The 16928-nt window shown below is 40.3% G+C and overlaps 1 protein-coding gene across 1 annotated transcript in view; it reads left to right on the forward strand.

The window, feature by feature from the left end:
- Hadha (hydroxyacyl-CoA dehydrogenase trifunctional multienzyme complex subunit alpha) overlaps positions 1-16928 on the forward strand; it is a 37108-nt gene that overhangs the window by 6191 nt on the left and 13989 nt on the right. The window contains exons 2-9 of the mRNA XM_031357599.1: positions 1568-1609; positions 2244-2314; positions 4148-4281; positions 5162-5300; positions 6800-6919; positions 8787-8889; positions 15349-15471; positions 16206-16324. Coding sequence (XP_031213459.1) covers positions 1568-1609; positions 2244-2314; positions 4148-4281; positions 5162-5300; positions 6800-6919; positions 8787-8889; positions 15349-15471; positions 16206-16324 — 851 coding nt within the window. The remainder of the gene's footprint in view (positions 1-1567; positions 1610-2243; positions 2315-4147; positions 4282-5161; positions 5301-6799; positions 6920-8786; positions 8890-15348; positions 15472-16205; positions 16325-16928) is intronic.

The raw sequence follows: 16928 nt of genomic DNA on the forward strand, positions 1-16928 counted from the left end.
ATATATATATATATATATATATATATATCAAGTTCCAACCTAGCCTGGGCTACACGGTGAAACCCTATCTCAAATAAAAGAGAAGAAAACAACAATAACAAAAAGCAGATTGCCCGGGCTCTGAACCCAGGATCTTCTAAGACTCATTGCCTCCCAAATGTTAGGAAGAGGTAGCATGTGGACCACCACATGAGTCCAGCTACTCTCTCAATGGCTGCTTTTCCATAGTGTTGGGGCTGCTTGCCAAAGGCATCCAGTGAGCAAAGTAATAAGTAGAACCAAAACGGCTGAGGTCCTATGATGGGATCTCTTTGTGGTCCCTCTGAAGAACCTAAACAAGTTAGATGATGAGGATCAACTCGTAAGCCACTGAGGACAGAGTTTGTTATCTAGAACGTTTCTGGTGGAAAGCAGTAGAGATTTTTCAGTTAACTACGCTTAAAACAGCAAAATGTGACATGGAGTGTTTCCTTATAGTCAGTGCTTGCCTCCTGATTTCACATTTTGTTTTGTTTTGTTTGAGACAAGGTCTCACTATATAGCAGTGGATGACCTGGAACTATTGTGTTAAATAAGCTGGCATTAGACTCACAGACATCCTCCTGCCTCTGCCTCCTTAGTGCTGGGATTCAGTGTATGCACTAACATGCCTGGTGTCTTCTTTTGTTTTTAAGGTTTATTTATTTTTATTTATCTATGTATGTATATCAGTGTATGCCACATGTATGGGTGCCCATGGAGGCCAGAAGAGGGCATCAGATTCTCTGGAGCTGGGCTATTATGAGCCTTTCTGCCAGTGTGGGTGCTGGGAACATGCTTTCACTTGCTGGCCTGGAAACCACAGAGATCCACTTGCCTCTGCCTCCCCAGTGTAGTTACAGAGGTCAGAGGTCCTTAGTGAGACTTGGGCTGAGTATACTTAACTCAGTGGTATAGTGTTTGCCTAGCATCCGATAGGCCTGGGTTTAATCCCTAGAGGAAACGGGAACTAACAAGGGCACTACCAAAATGGGTCTCACTAGGCCCACATGCTGTTGATAGGGCTCTGTTCTTTCTGAAGCCCTGAGGGAAACCCATCCCTTTGCATTGTTTAGTCCTAGAGAGAGCCTGTGGTCCCTGCTTGTGCTGGTCTCCTTCTTTCAGCAACCTAGACTGGGTCCCTGTTACATGTCTCTTTCAGCAACCTAGAGCTGGGTCCCGTCACATGTCTCTGATTTTCTTTGTGATTACACTAAGGCCATTTAGATAATCCATGATACTGTCCCCATATTAAGGTCGATCTTAATTCCGTTTGCTTCAGAGTCCTTCTTTGCATACTCACATTGTAGAGATGCAACCTCCTTTTTTTTCTGGGGGAAGGGATCTTCTCCCTGCCTTACTTGATGTCAGGATAATCATTTGACCTGATAATTAAAATAGGAAAGGTAATAGATTAGCCACAATGATGGCCTAGAATACATCGTTCTGATTTAGGAGTTTATTGGTATAAATTCTAGTTTTTCTGATTTGACAAATATTAAAGAAATTCCATTTCAGGAACTAATTTTGAAACACTCTTTTCTTACAGGTTGCATTTGCCGCAGCTTTACAACATCTTCTGCTTTGCTGAGTAAGTTTACTTTTCTTGTTTATGTACTTAATATTGCTTTTTATAATCCCTTTCTTCTTTTAAATGATAATATAATTCCATCATATTTTCCATTCATTTTTCTCCCTCCAACTCCTCCCATACATTCCCCTAGTTCCTCAAATTCATGGCCTCTTTTTCTTTATTGTTGTATATATGCATATGTATATGTATATACATATATACATATTGCTAAATATGTATATATTTATGTGTATATCACTAAATAAATACACATGTACATATAATGTATGCATATATATACACATATATACATCCCAATATGTATGTATCCCTAAATATATGTATATATTATATATGTATATAGTATATGTATATTTAACAACAAAGAAAAAGAAGTCATGAATTTAAGAGAACAAGGGGAGTGTATGGGAGGGGTTGGAGGAAAGTAAATGGGGGGTGTGTGTGTGTGTGTGTGTGTGTGTGTGGTGTAGCCCTAAATATATATGTGTATGTTCATCTTTAAATATGGGGGGCCCTAAATATAATTGTCCAGTCCATATAATAGTACTGTATGTATATGATTTTAGCATCACTTTATAGATGTTTTTTTACAATAAGCATGTTTAGAAACAAAATGTCTTCTCTTTTTCAGCCAGAACCCATATTAATTATGGAGTCAGGGGGGATGTGGCAGTTATTCGGATTAACTCGCCCAATTCAAAGGTACCTGAACTTTCTTTAGTTAATTTCTGCCAACCACAGTTATGAATCCTATCCTACATAGAAATGAAATCTCCCTGTCTTGAAGTGGACCTATCTCATGATTTTTAAAATTTTGTGAATTACATGGGTGTTCTTGAATGAGAATTCCTTTTTGGGGCCATGGGCAGTGACAAAGGCAGACAGATCTCTCTGGATTCTAGGCTAGCCTGTTCTACAGAGCAAGTTCCAGGTCAGCTAGAACTCCATAGTGAGACCGTGTCCCAAAACAAGGAAAAAAATCCTTCTTGGTGGTGTTTGGTTGAAGAAGCAGAGGCAGGTGCATCTCTGTGACTTCCAGACAGCCGGAGCTCCTTAGTGAGACCCTATCTCACAGACAGGGCACAAAAAAATAATAATGATAATAATAATAATAATAATAATAATAATAATAATAATTCCTTCTTGTTGCCTCTAGGTGTCAGGTTAATATCAAGATTAATAAAACTAGACTTCTGTTGCATAGAACGCGAATGATAGAATATGTTGTTGATAAGACTTCTATCCACCTCATTACTGCCTGACAGAGTCATTACTCATAGCAGGATGGCTGGGGTAAATGTGGACACCAACAGAATCATTGTTCAAGTAGGCTCTCTTGGGTAAATGTGGACGATTGGCTTTTGAGCTTCCTGGGGGATTTGAATGACTCAGACAGTCCACGTGATAGAAATCAGGTTTCATGAAAATGGAACCTGGATCTTGGCAAATTCAACAATGCAGGCAGCAGCGCCCCAGTCTTTTGCCAAGAGTAGTTTATTGCAGGAATTCATTCTCTCCCCGATTTCAAGTATGTAGGTGTCATTTTTTTAAACTATTATAACCAGAGGCCTATAGAAATAGGAGATTTTAAGCCAAGCATGGATAGAAATAGGAGATTTTAAGCCAAGCATGGTGGCTCACAGCACCTGAGAGACATAAATAGAAAGAAGTCTAGGTCATCCTCAGCTACAGAGTTCAAGGCTAGCCTGGGCTATATAAAACTGTGTAAGAAATAGTACAGGAAACACATAACAGCTACCACAAATTAACAATAATAGTCTTATACTAACTAACCAATGATTCAGATTTGTTTTTTTTTTTTAACCTAATTGGCTGATGTTGAATATATTTACAAAGTGAAGTCCATACTATGTCTAATTTTGATCCCCTTTTTTAATGTTGTATAGGTTCCCCACAACCACCAATAAATATTTGTAGATTTACTTAATAACCTGCATATGATCCAAACTCTTAGGACTCTCACCTTACGTTCTTGTTTTTATTTTTGGGGTGTTGTTTGTTTGTTTGTTTGATTGGGACAGGGCTCACTGTGTGTCCCAGATGGCTAGGAACTTTGTCCACCAGACAAGCGTTAGGCTTGCAGCAGTCTTCTTTCCTCTGCCCTCGTAAGAACTAGGATCAGAAGTAAGGCCAATGCCGGCCATCCCTGTTTGAGACCACCCCACTTTTGCTTGTATTGATGTATTTGGGGGTTAGGGTGAAGCTGAGTCTCTTCTCCCACCTTTACACGGGATTTAAGGCTCAAGCTCAGGTTGTTGGACTTGCATGGCAGTCATCTAACCTCTGAGCATTTCTCCAGCTTGTGAGACCCATTGTTAAAGGCAGGGGTACTAATAGTTAACTGAAGCTACTTGAACAGAAAGCTGCTGGGCTTTAGAGGGTTTTGGTCTGTCTGTGTTTTGTTTTTGTTTTCTTCTAGCAATGTGTGTTTGCTGCATGAACAGACTTGACAGTGATTGTATGTATGTGAAAATTTCCAGTTTAAACCCTGAGATGTAGCTCTTTCTCATGTAGGTAAATACATTGAATAAAGAAGTACAATCAGAGTTCGTAGAAGTCATGAACGAAATCTGGGCCAACGACCAAATCAAGAGTGCCGTCCTCATCTCATCAAAGCCCGGCTGCTTTGTCGCAGGGGCTGACATCAAGTAAGCTTACCCTGCTTGACTACATATTCTTAAATTAAGATAGCAGTAAGTTCTCCAAAAGGTTGGTTTTTCTAAGCTGTTTTCCAGGATATAATAAAGCTCATGGATAAGGGATTTGTTGCTTAAATCATAGATGACTAAATAGAGCTTTTTCTTCTTAAGTTAACCAAGAACGAATGGCTAGTTTTCATCCATCAGACCAGCAAACATTTAGAGTGCAGTTTGGAAGTACTTAGCAAAATTGAAAGTACACGGGCTGGGGAAATGGCTGGGTTGGTAAAATCCTGCTGCTCAGCCAAGGGTCTGAACTAGAATTCCAGCATCCATGGGAAAAGTAAGGCATGAAGAAGCCACCTGATGTTGGCTTCCACTTGTGCCTGCACAGGTGAGCACACATGTGATATATCCACACAAGGTGTGGGGGCAATACATATGTTCCAGCCACATCCTCTCATCCAGGTGTATATACTAAAGAAACCCTACTCTGTTCATAAGCACCAGTGTAGAAGAATAATCAGGCCTGTGTGCATACAGGTAAGGCAGCATTTGAAATAGGCTACAAGCCAGTAGGAAAATAGGCATGTCTGGCAAGTAAAGACTACAAAACAGCTTAAAGAGATTAACTAGATCCAGAATATAACTTAGAACTGTCTGGTCTGATAGTGAAAGTATTTACCAGGTGATGTTCTTTTTACAACTTTGTGGTCAATAGTTTGTTATAGAGTAAAATAAGTTGTGTAACCTGTTCCATTCTGTGTTTGAAGACTCATTGCCAAATATTGATATACACTGAGATAAGTATATAATGGGTGAAATATTATACAGAATAGGTCACAGTTTCATCTCTCCTTTGTGTTGTTCTTTTCTGTCAATATTTTAGCATGCTAGCCTCTTGTACAACCCCCCAAGAAGCAACACGAATATCACAGGAAGGACAGAGAATGTTTGAGAAACTTGAAAAGTCCCCAAAGCCTGTTGTGGCTGCCATCAGTGGATCCTGCTTGGGAGGAGGACTTGAGGTATAGAAGTATTCCAGAGATGTACAGACCCTCCCACGCACTGGTGGGATGTGCCACCATAGCCTTTAGGCTACTCTTTCACCTTAAAACAGTAAAAGAACAATTTTCTGAGTAGAAGTGGTTTTATTTTCAGCTGTTAAGTGCCTGAATGGATTTTTGTTTGTTTGTTTTGTTTTGTTTTTTTGGTTTTTTTGAGACAGGGTTTCTCTGTGTAGCCTTGGCTGTCCTGGAACTCACTCTGTAGACCAGGCTGGCCTCGAACTCAGAAATCCGCTTGCCTCTGTCTCCCAAGTGCTGGGATTAAAGGTGCGCCACCGCCCAGCTGGTTTTAATTCTTAATTCATGAGAAGCAGCAAGAGGCAGCAAACAGTGAGCCAAAGAATGCTGTTTCCATTTACAGCGGGGATATGAAGCACCTGTGAAGGCTTGCTCACATCTGAGTGCCTGCTTCAAATACAGGGCAGAGATCCAGAAGTATGACCTGAATTCATGTTAAGTTGGCTGAGTCTTACTTACAAAGTATGTGTGTGTGTGTGTGTGTGTGTGTGTGTGTGTGTGTGTGTGTGTGCCCCATGACCAGCTGAGAGAAGAGATTCTTACTAGATTGTACTGAAAAAAGAGGGGAAAAAAGACATTTATTGAGCATTTGTCACATGCTAGACTGTATGCTGGGGTTTTATATACATTAATAAAAGAAACCTGGGCCTGTTCCTCAGAAGAATTTTATTAACAAGAAAATGGCTTCAGAAGTATTCAATATACAGTGTAGTATTCAAAAGCAACAGTAAGCAAGCCCTGACAGGAAACTGCAAGTATACCCGATTGATTGGAAGGGATCATCTCCACAGGCAGCTGGGTCTACCTGCTGGGTCATTGTTATTAAGACTTAAGGAGAGCCAGGCGGTGGTGGCGCACCCCTTTAATCCCAGCATTTGGGAGGCAGAGGCAGGCGGATTTCTGTTAGTTATTATTGCTTTCGATTATAAGACAAGGGTCTTGCTATGTTGCCGAAGCTGGTCTCAAACTCATAGGCGCAGACAATTCTGACTCAGACTCTTGTGTAGCCAGAACTATGAAAGTATACTTTTTTTTTTTTTTTAGATTTATTTTATTTATTTTATGTGTATGAGTACACTGTAGCTGTATAGATGGTCGTGAGCTATCGCTATCATGTGTGTGGCTGCTGTTGAACTCAGGATCTCTGCTGGCCCCACTCGCTCGGGCCCTGAAAGTATACTTCTAGCTTGAGTTTTTTTATTGGTAAATTCCATTGCCATCAAAATATTTTTAAGGCAAATAGCAACCTAAAAAGAGGCTAATAAATTATGAAAACATACAGAACAGGTAAATTGTAGAGTGCCAAATGTCAGCCTGAGGAATCATGGTTTATTTTGTGGTACATTTCTGCTCTATAAATAATCTTTAGACCTGCCAACCTAGGCGCCAACATGTTCTAGTTAAATTTTCTAATATTCTGATTTTCTTTGATTTGTTTGAAGCTTGCCATAGCATGCCAATACAGAATAGCAACAAAAGACAGAAAAACAGTATTAGGTGTCCCTGAAGTGTTGCTGGGGATCTTACCAGGAGCCGGAGGTACCCAGAGACTGCCCAAAATGGTGAGTTTAAGATCCCCATAATACCATGAGCTTGAGACTGCTGTACATGCATACTCCTTTAGACCTATTCCATCTTGTACACATATATAATGTACATATTCAATGTAGAAACCTGACTCATATAAGTCAGCAGTGTAGAGGGTTGCTGAGAGATTTTTTTTTTCACTCCTGATACTTATTTTTTCAGTCCTACAGAATTGCTGATCAGTCTTTGTTAGTCCCTTATAAAGCATAAAGATGATAAGAACATTAATTTGTTTCTCTTCTACACAGTATCTCTTAATAGGTTTTTAAAACCATGGGTCATAATTCATGCTAAGTAAGAGACAGAACTTTCCCATCCTTCTCTGATTTGGACCATCTCCTTGCTGTATTCAAAGGACCAAAAAAGACACAATAAGCTTTTGAATTTCTAAAGTGAGTCATACCTGGAAGCTGCAGAGAAATTTCATATCAGTCCAGAAGGCACTGAGCCTTGGAGCTTCCAGCACTATAGACTCCTCAGTGAAGGGGACTCAGTAGAGAGACTGCGCAAGAAGTTCATACAAGTTCGAGTGGGAAAGGAGGGTTTTATTTCATTTAATTGGTTTTGATTTGGTTTTACAAGCCTCATTCGTAGCCTGGCCTCACACTCTTGTCCACCCCCTCATCTCACCCTCCAAGAGTACTGGAATAACACATACCAAACTTAGTAATTAAAATCATACACATCTCTTTATAGGAAATATCTAGAAGATATCTTGACATAAAAATGTTTTGTTGTATTTCTTTACTTACATTGCTAAAAGTTCTTTCATTTTTTTGGCTTTTTGGGGTTTTTTGTTGTTGTTGTTGTTTATAAGCCAGGATCTCTCTATCTAGTTCTGACTGGCCTGGAGCTCACCGAGTAGACCAGGCTAAACTAAAACTCAAAAGAGATCCTCTTGCCTCCTGAATGCTGGGATTAAAGGCAAACACCTCCATACCCAGATGTGTTTGTTGGGTTTGTTGTTTTTCTTGTTGTTCTTGTTGTTGTTTTGTTATGAGTCAAGGTCTTCTCCACAACTCAGACAGGCATTGAGTCCATGATTCTCCTGCCTCATGATCTTCCAAGATCTGGGATTTTAGAACAAACCATACACCTGGCTAGAAATCAGAATTTCTAGAATACTGTATCAATTGAGCTGCATTTTTGTTAAACTCAAACTTCTTTCTGAAGCCTTTGTAAATATAGCAAGTTTCTCATCTCAGAGTCTGCACTATAGTTCCAATATTGGAATTTTGGGAAATAGGGATGCTGAGAATTGAACCCATGGTTTTGTGCATGCCAACCAAACACTCCACCACTGAGCTCCATTCTCAGCACTAGAGTTTTGAATACTGTATAAATGATGGAAAACAAATCGAGAATGACATGAGTCTTCAATTTTAGTTCATGTAAAATGAATTTTCCACTTCCTTAATTCCTTATGCTATTAAATTTAAAAGACACCATAAAGACATTTTCTTCTTCAGATGCGTATCTAATCACAAAACTTAAAAGCATATTAGTTTATAAGTTTTAATTTACTAATAAAAACATAAAGCTGGTTTGACTTTTCTCCTTTTTTAGAAAAAAATTACTACATTTATTTATTTATATTGGGTGTACATGCACAGGTATACCAGGGTGTGCATGTGGTGGCCAGAGGGCATCTTTTGTAGTCAGTTTCTCCTTCTGCCATGAGAGTCCTAGCTGTTAAATTCAGGCTATCAGGCTTGACAGAAACACCTTTACCCACCGAGCATCTCACCAGCCCCACTTTTCCTCTAAAGTCTGTTCATTTGATGATTTGTAACTAACTTCCACCCTCATTCCCCTGTACTCCTTCTCTTGCTTGCATGTTAGGTGGGTGTGCCTGCTGCATTTGACATGATGCTGACTGGTAGAAACATTCGTGCAGACAGAGCAAAGAAAATGGGACTGGTTGACCAGTTGGTGGAACCGCTAGGTAAGTGTTAATATGAGTTAGAATTTTGGTCATATAGACTTACTTATTTTCTGGAAGATTTGATCTCTTGAATATAGAATGAAACTCAAAACTCTTAAAAAAAAAGAAGTAACGATTTTTCTTTTTGCGGGGCTGGGGGTAAGGGGACAGGGTGAGATAGGGTTTTTCTGGGTAGCCCTTGCCATCCTGGAATTTGCTCTGCAAACTAGGTTGGCCTCAAACTCCACACTCAGTGATCCACCTACTTCTGCCTCCCGACTGCTGGAATTAAAGGCATGCACCACCAACAACCATCAAGGAGTGACATTTTCTAAGAGCTAATAATGATTTTCACCCCTACACTGGTTTCTATTTACTTTATTGATTATTTGGATACCAACAATACAAGAATCAATCAGTTCAGTCATTAGTGCTGTCATAAGTCACCTGTGTTCCTATCCATGTGTAAGCCTCCTTCAGTCTCTGGTAGAGGGTCTTTGTTTTGTTGTTTTTATTTTTGTTTGGAGTATGTGGGATTAAACCATGGCCTTCTGCATGTTGAGCCAGTATTCTGTCACTGAGCTACATTCCTCCCTGTGTGTTTAAATAACACAGTAAACATACAAAACAGTCAACCTCAGAATGTTAGCAAAAGATATCTACTTATGTGCTACTTTCATGCAATTTCTAGTGGCAATAGGGATCTCTAAATTATACACTCATCACCTCCTGGTGCTTCTTAAATATCAGCATTAAGCAATAATAACCTAAGGCTCATTGTGGTCACTTACGCCTGTAGTTCCAGCACTTAGAACATTGAGACAAATGGACTATAAATTTGAGCTACCTTGAGTTACATGGTGCAGAAAGTTCCAGGGCTACATAGTGAGACCCTGCCTCAGAAAAACAAACAGGAGCTATTGAGATGACTGAGTGGGCTAAGGCACCTGCCACCAAACCCAGAGACCTGAGTTTGTTCTCCAGGATTCACACAGTGGAAGGAAAGAACTGACTCCTACTAGTTCCACTCACTGAGGCATGCATATACACGCTTGCATGCACACACATGTGTACACATGTCGACAAAAAGGTTTGGAATGTAGTTTTTTTTAAAGACATGTATGTAATTTTCCAGTTTTCAATGGACAGTTTGAGTTTTAACAAATATGCATAGTTATGTAAGTCCTACAACAGTTAAAACATTTCTAAAATATAGCTTTTTGTTCTTATCTATAATCTGTTCCTTCTAAAAATTATTACATTTACTTATTACATGTGTTATGTGTGTATATATGTGTGTATACATGCCACAGCATACTGTCAGAGGATCTAGGAGTTGGTTCTCTTCCTGCACCTTGTGGGTTCTGGGATTGAACTCACGCCTCAGACCTGGTGGCATTGTGACTTTATCTGCTGAGTCATCCGTCTCCCCAGGATGATCCTTCCTTTTGAGGGCTCTTTTATTATATACACACCATAGTTTGTTTATCCATTTACCAAGTGATGAACTTTGTGTTGTTTCGAATTTGAGACTGTTCTGAATGAAGGTACTGTGAGCATTGATCCAGAAGCCTTTATGTGGACATGGTTTTCCTTTCTATTGAGTGACACTGAAGAGTGGATTGATAGTCTGTGTACTGTGTATGTGTTCATCTCCTAAGAGACCATCCACCTGTTACCCAAAGTAATTACTGATTTTTATTCTATCATAAGACTTCAGGTTTCAACCCTGTCTCCAAAAACCAAAAAAAAAAAAAAAAAAAAAAAAAAAAAAAAAAAAAAGACTTCAGGTTTCCAACCATGTTGCATGGTTTTAGTCATACACTTGGGTATCCTTTGTATTAATTTGCTTCCTATAGTGGGCCTTTCTGCAGACCTGCCAGCACTTAAATAATGACACAAGACTTCTTTTAAGATTTTTTTAAATTTTATGTGATGCTTTATCTGTATGTACACCTGCACGCCAGAAGAGGGCAATAGATTCTAGGATAGATGGTTGTGAGCCACCCTGTGGTTGCTGGGAACTGAAAATAAAGAACTCTGGAAGAACAGTGCCATTCTCCAGCCTAACACAAGATATCTGCTCAGGCCTTTTGCTGGGGCAATCTCCCACCTAGCTCATCTAACTCAATCCAACTGTTTAGCCTGCTTCCCTTCATGGCTAGCTCTCTGCCTTTCTCTGAGCTGCTGCAGTCTGTGTCTGCTCCCTCCACTTCCACTCTAGATTCTTTCTTCTCCCCGCGTTGCTCCTCTGCCCAGAAGTTCCGCCCTCTTCTTTCTACCCAAAGTATTACAGCCAACCAGTCAGCAGTGCGACAACCCCTGATACATTTCTCAATTGCCTTTATACAGGAGAGGAAGGGCATTCGTCCTATACAAAATAAAAGACCCGCTGATGGACCATAGAAATGACAATACCAAAATCCTGCCTGCACTTAGCTTTCTGCTGATGCATAGCTAACAATTGGAAAGACAGAGACATACTTCACATAGTGTGAAGAAAGATTACCCCAACAGCTTCCTATATATGCTCAAATCATTTTGTTTGTGTTTTCAGAGTTCTTACTCTCTCAGGATATAAGTCTTCTGTCAAATATGTAACTTGAGGATATTTTCCCACTCAGCAGCTTCTCTTTTCACTTTCTAAGGTTAAATATTTATAATTTTATGAAGTCCAACATATCAGTTTGTTTATTATTATTGTTATTATCATCATTAGTTTGTGTGTGTGTACTCAGGTATACACATGTACATACATGACATTACACACATGTGGAGGCAAAGAACAATTTCACAGATTTCATTCTCTCCTTTAACCTTTACATGGTTTCTCGGGGTCAAATTCAGGTCACCACGCTTGTGTGGCAAATGTCTCTACCATCTGGGCCATCTCTTTCTATAGCTAGAGGGTTTTTTTTTGTTTTGCTTTGTTTTGTTTTTCCCATTTTGGTATTTGGGAGATTTTTGTAGATTATGCTATTGACTTGGTATCTAAAAACTCCTTTCTGACTTAAAAAAGCACAAACATTTTTTCCCCATGCTTTCTTCTGAAACTATTCTTGTTTTGTCTCTTGAACATTGGTCTGTGATCCATTTTAGGTTAACATTTACATGAGTGTCTTTATTCTTTTGTATACACATATCAATGTTCTGCACCATTTTTTAAGAAAATTATTCTAGCTGGGCATAGTGGTATATACCATTAATCTACTTGCATAGGCAAGTAGATCTCTGTGAGTTCAAGGCCACCTTGTTCTACAAAGCATATTCTAGGACATACAGAACTACTTTAAGAGACCCTGACTCAACTTAAAAAAAAAAGAAAAGTTATTTTTTTCTCCACTGAACTACATTGGCATCTTGGTCAAAAGTCAACTATATATACTATTTCCAGTTATCCAAGCCTCTTGTTGAATCAACACAATGTGGACTTGACTATTGCTTTATCAGATATTGTATTCCTCCAACTGTGCTCTATTTATTCAAAATTATTTTTTCTATAATAGTTGCTTTGCATTTGAATATAGATTCTGTAATCAAGATGATCATACCTACAAAGATTATAGATATAATAATACTTGCTAGAATTTTAGGGTTTCCATTGCTGTGAAGAGACACCATGACTAAGGCAACTCTTGTAAGGGCAAACATTGAATTGGGGGCTGGATTACAGTTTCAGAGGTTCAGTCCATTATCATCATAGTGGGAAGCATAGCAGCGTGCAGGCAGATGTGGTGTTGGAGGAGCCTAGAGTTCTATATCTTGATCCTTCAGAAAGAGAGTCTTCTGCTGTCATCTAGGAAGGTCTCTTCTGCACTGTATAGAGCTTGAGCATAGGACCTCAAAGCCTGCATAACTAGTGACACCCTCCCTCCACCAAGTCCACACCTATTCCAACAAGGCTGTATGTACCTAACAGTGCCATTTCCCATGGACCAGGCTTATTCACCTCAAATATTTGCCATCAGAGTCATCTCCCTCAGTTGAAGAGCTCAATTTCTCAGCAGTGTTTTATACTTCTCTACTTCTCAGTGAACATTTCAATTTATTCCTAGTTATTGCATAGTTTTAGGCCAATGTGCTTTATTTTGCATTAAATACTGGTTCATAAAAATGTAATTGATTTTGGAGGCATGGACCTTATGTCGTGTGATTTTAATAAGCTAATTTATTAAGCCTGTGAGCCTTTTTTGTGGATTACTGAGGCTTTTCTACATATGCTGCTATGTTCTGCGAAAGTAGTCAGCGTGGCTTCTTCTGTCACTATCTGAATGGCGTTTGTTTTTTTTGCTATGGCTGAGACCTCTGTGCAGGGCTGGACAGGAATGGTGGGGGCACACAGTTCACTCCCAGTCACAGAAGGGAGGAAGGATTTAGCATGAGTGTGGTGGCAGCTATAGGTTGTCCTGGATGCACATCATCAAGCTGAACACATTGCCCCTTTTCTCAGTTTGCTAAGAGCCGGTGTTAATCTTATCAAATGACTTCTTGGTTTTTATTACAGTGATTTTATGATTTGTTTTCTTTTTCAGTATCAATTGCACTGGATATTTTTCTATCGAGCCAGCCTTTGCCCAGGAATAAACTCCACTTAGATATAACACAGTATCCTGTTTATAAATTGCTGGCTTTGTGGGCTGGAGAGATGGCTCAGAGGTTAAGAGCACTAACTGCTCTTCTGAAGGTCCTGAGTACAAATCCCAGCAACCACATGGTGGCTCACAACCATCTGTAATGAGATCTGATGCCCTCTTTGAAGATAGCTACAGTGTATTTACATATAATAATAAATAAATCTTTAAAAAAATTGCTGGTTTGATCACCTATAAATAATGTTTATGCCTGGTAAAGAAAATGAATGCTCTCATGGATAATTATGTTTTCTTACAGTGTTTGCATGGTATTAGTGTCAGACAGTGCTGACTTCATAAAATGAGTTGTAAAGTTTTCCTTTCTCTTATTTTCTGGAAAATGTTGTATAGAATTGATATTTCTTCTTACTTTAAATACCTAACAGAATTAACCACAAAGTCATATATGGGGTTGGAGGGTTCTCGTTTTTCTTTTGTTATATTTTTCTTTCTGGCTTAGATAGCTTTAGGGTTTATTTTAGTTTTGTTTGTTTTTGGTTTTTTTTAAGATTTTGTTTCTGTTCACATGTGTGTCTGAGTCTGAGTGTGCCCATATGCATGTGCATATGTCTTTGGAGGCCAGAAGAGGGCTTTAGCTCCCATGAAGCCAGAGTTCCAGGAGGCTGTGAGGCATCTCACTGCTGAAGAAGCCTTGAACAAACAAGCTTTACCTGGCAGAAAAGACGGCTTGGTAATAGGGCGACTATCTTTAAGATTCTCATTTTCTCAGTAAGACAGTGTCAGCTGGTGCTCTGAGGTAAAGAGAAGGCATCTGAACTCAGAATGCCAATATAGTGAGGACATAACCAGCCTGTGATCCATGACCTTGCCTGTGCGTCCCCTGAGGACTGGTGTGGAGTGAGGACTGGCCACACTTCAAGTGTGGTATAAGGAAGGCAATATTTCCCATGCGGTATTCCCAGTGTCACGTCCGTAGCCCTCAGGGAGTACCTCAGTTGGTCAAGGGTCTCTGCCTAGTAAGATGACCTCCATCCTCCAAGGTCTAGGCCATTAGTCCTATGCTGGAGGTCTCTTCCTGCTTCTCTTGTGATCTTCCCTGGCCTTAGGCAGTTCTCTTTCATGATTGTGCTGAGCCGCGCTAGCCAGAGCCCTTCTGGGTAAACCTGTTGTGGAGCAAGTGCTCAGCAGCATTCTGCTTATGGAGTCCTTTGGCCTTGGCTAATAATAGGATAATTGATAATAATTAATTAATAGGATAATGAGGGTGTTGACATCCGTGAACTCTCTGAGCTTTGGTTTAAAGGTTTAGTTCTGATTCTTCTTCTCCACTCTGGTTCAAAACCAGACAGATGTCTTACTGGAGTTAAGTATTTGTGGTAGGCTCCTCCCTCTGGAGACTTCAAGTGTGTGGACTCCTTTGTGTATCCAGTGCCGTGTCCCAATGCAGTTCATGCAGACTTTAAGTAGACGATAGCCTGGTGTGTCCATTCTCATCGCCCTCTAACTTCTCGGGTTTCTCAGCTTCACTGTTGTCTGTCTGTCTGTCTGTTTGGTGTGGTACTAAGGATAGAACCAAGTCTCAGGCATGCTAATCCACTGAGCTACACACATAATCTGACTCCTGCTTCCAGCAGGCTCACAGGCTGTCAGAAGCTTCCCATAAGTGGGAAGCTAGTTGCTCTTTTAGTTAGGGTTAACTACTCCTGTGACCAAAGCAACCTGGGGAGGAAAGGGTTTATTTGGCTTAGGCTTCCACATCAGTGTTCATCCCTGAAGGAAGTGGTGGAGCCTTCCTGCCACAGATTTTGTCTGCCTTGGACTGGTTCAAGCTTGATTTCCAATCAAGTATTTGCAGTCATATTGTTGTTGTTTTGTTTTGTTTTTACAGGACCTGGAGTAAAATCTCCAGAAGAAAGGACAATTGAATACCTAGAAGAAGTTGCAGTTAATTTTGCCAAAGGCCTGGCTGATCAGAAGGTCTCTGCCAAGCAGAGCAAAGGCCTGGTGGATAGTAAGTGGCTTTGTTAACGCCCACAGCAGGACTTCTGTCTGCCTCTGAGCTACTTGAGACCTTCCCTCAAAAGAAAGAGAAAGATGCTGGGTGGTGTTGGCAGGCGGAGCTCTGTAAATTTGAGGCCAGCCTGGTTTACAGAGCAAGGTCCAGGACAGGCAAAGCTACACAGAGAAACTCTGAAAACCTGGAGGGAAGGAGGGTGTGGAGAGGGAGGGAAGCGCATCAGGAGTAAGCCTTAAAGGGTACAATTCTGCCTCAGGGACAAATCCTCAATTTTATACTAATAGCTAAAACCATTTTTAAAAAGATATGTATATGAGTAAGTACACTGTTGCTGTCTTCAGACACACCAGAATTGGCCATTGGATTCCATTACAGATGGTTGTGAGCCACCATGTGGTTGCTGGGAATTGAACTCAGGACCTCTGGAAGAGCAGTCAGTGCTCTTAACCACTGAGCCATCTCTCCAGCCCCCAGCTAAAGCCATTGTTTAAAAGCCTGTTATTTTGGAAAAATTTAAACATTAAAGCTGCAAGTCTCCAGACTAAACCTTAGCACATACAAAGTAATTAGAGTGTGTTAAGACAGCGCAGGGCAGCGCAGGGGATGACGGTTCTGTTGTGTTCCTTCAGATGCCTAAAGTTACTGTAGTGCTGTGGAGTCTGCAGGACAAATGGACAAGGGAGCACTGGATCATCTCAGTAAATCTCTAACCACATTTTCCCTTACAGAGCTGACATCGTATGCCATGACTATCCCGTTTGTCAGACAACAGGTTTATAAAACAGTTGAAGAAAAAGTGAAGAAGCAGACCAAAGGCCTTTACCCTGCACCTTTGAAAATAATTGATGTGAGTCACCCTGGGCCCACCTTTTCCTGAGTTCTTCCTCTTACTGGAAGCAGTGCTCTTTATTGTGATTCTGAACAGTGTATGTCAGTTCTGTGTGCTCGCTCACTTGCTTGCTTTTGAAAAAGTCTCACTGTGTAGCTCTGGCCTTCAACCCGGGACCTGCTGTGTAGACCAAGCTGACCTAGAACTCACAATGACCTGCCTGCCTCTGCATCCTGGGTGCTGAGATTAAAGAGACATTCCAACAGCCGGGTGGTGGTGGCACACGCCTTTAATCCCAACACTTGGGAGGCAGAGACAGGTGGATTTCTGAGTTCGAAGCCAGCTTGGTCTACAGAGTGACTTCCAGGGCAGCCAGGGCTACACAGAGAAACCCTGTCTCAAAAAAACAAAAAAAAAATAAAAATAAAAAAGACATTCCCATTGCTATAATTCTTAAGAAGACCAGAGACAGTATGAAAAGACAAAGGAAGATAATTAAAAACTGTTTAAAACACTTTAATTTAAAATATTTTAAAACTTAGAACTTTTCAGATTGGGAGATTCAAGAACATATCATCAAAACTGAAGAAGGCAGGGATTCATAGAGACCCTGTCTTTAAAA

This window comes from Mastomys coucha, unplaced genomic scaffold (assembly GCF_008632895.1).
Source record: "Mastomys coucha isolate ucsf_1 unplaced genomic scaffold, UCSF_Mcou_1 pScaffold6, whole genome shotgun sequence".
Classification (NCBI taxonomy): Eukaryota; Metazoa; Chordata; class Mammalia; order Rodentia; family Muridae; genus Mastomys; species Mastomys coucha.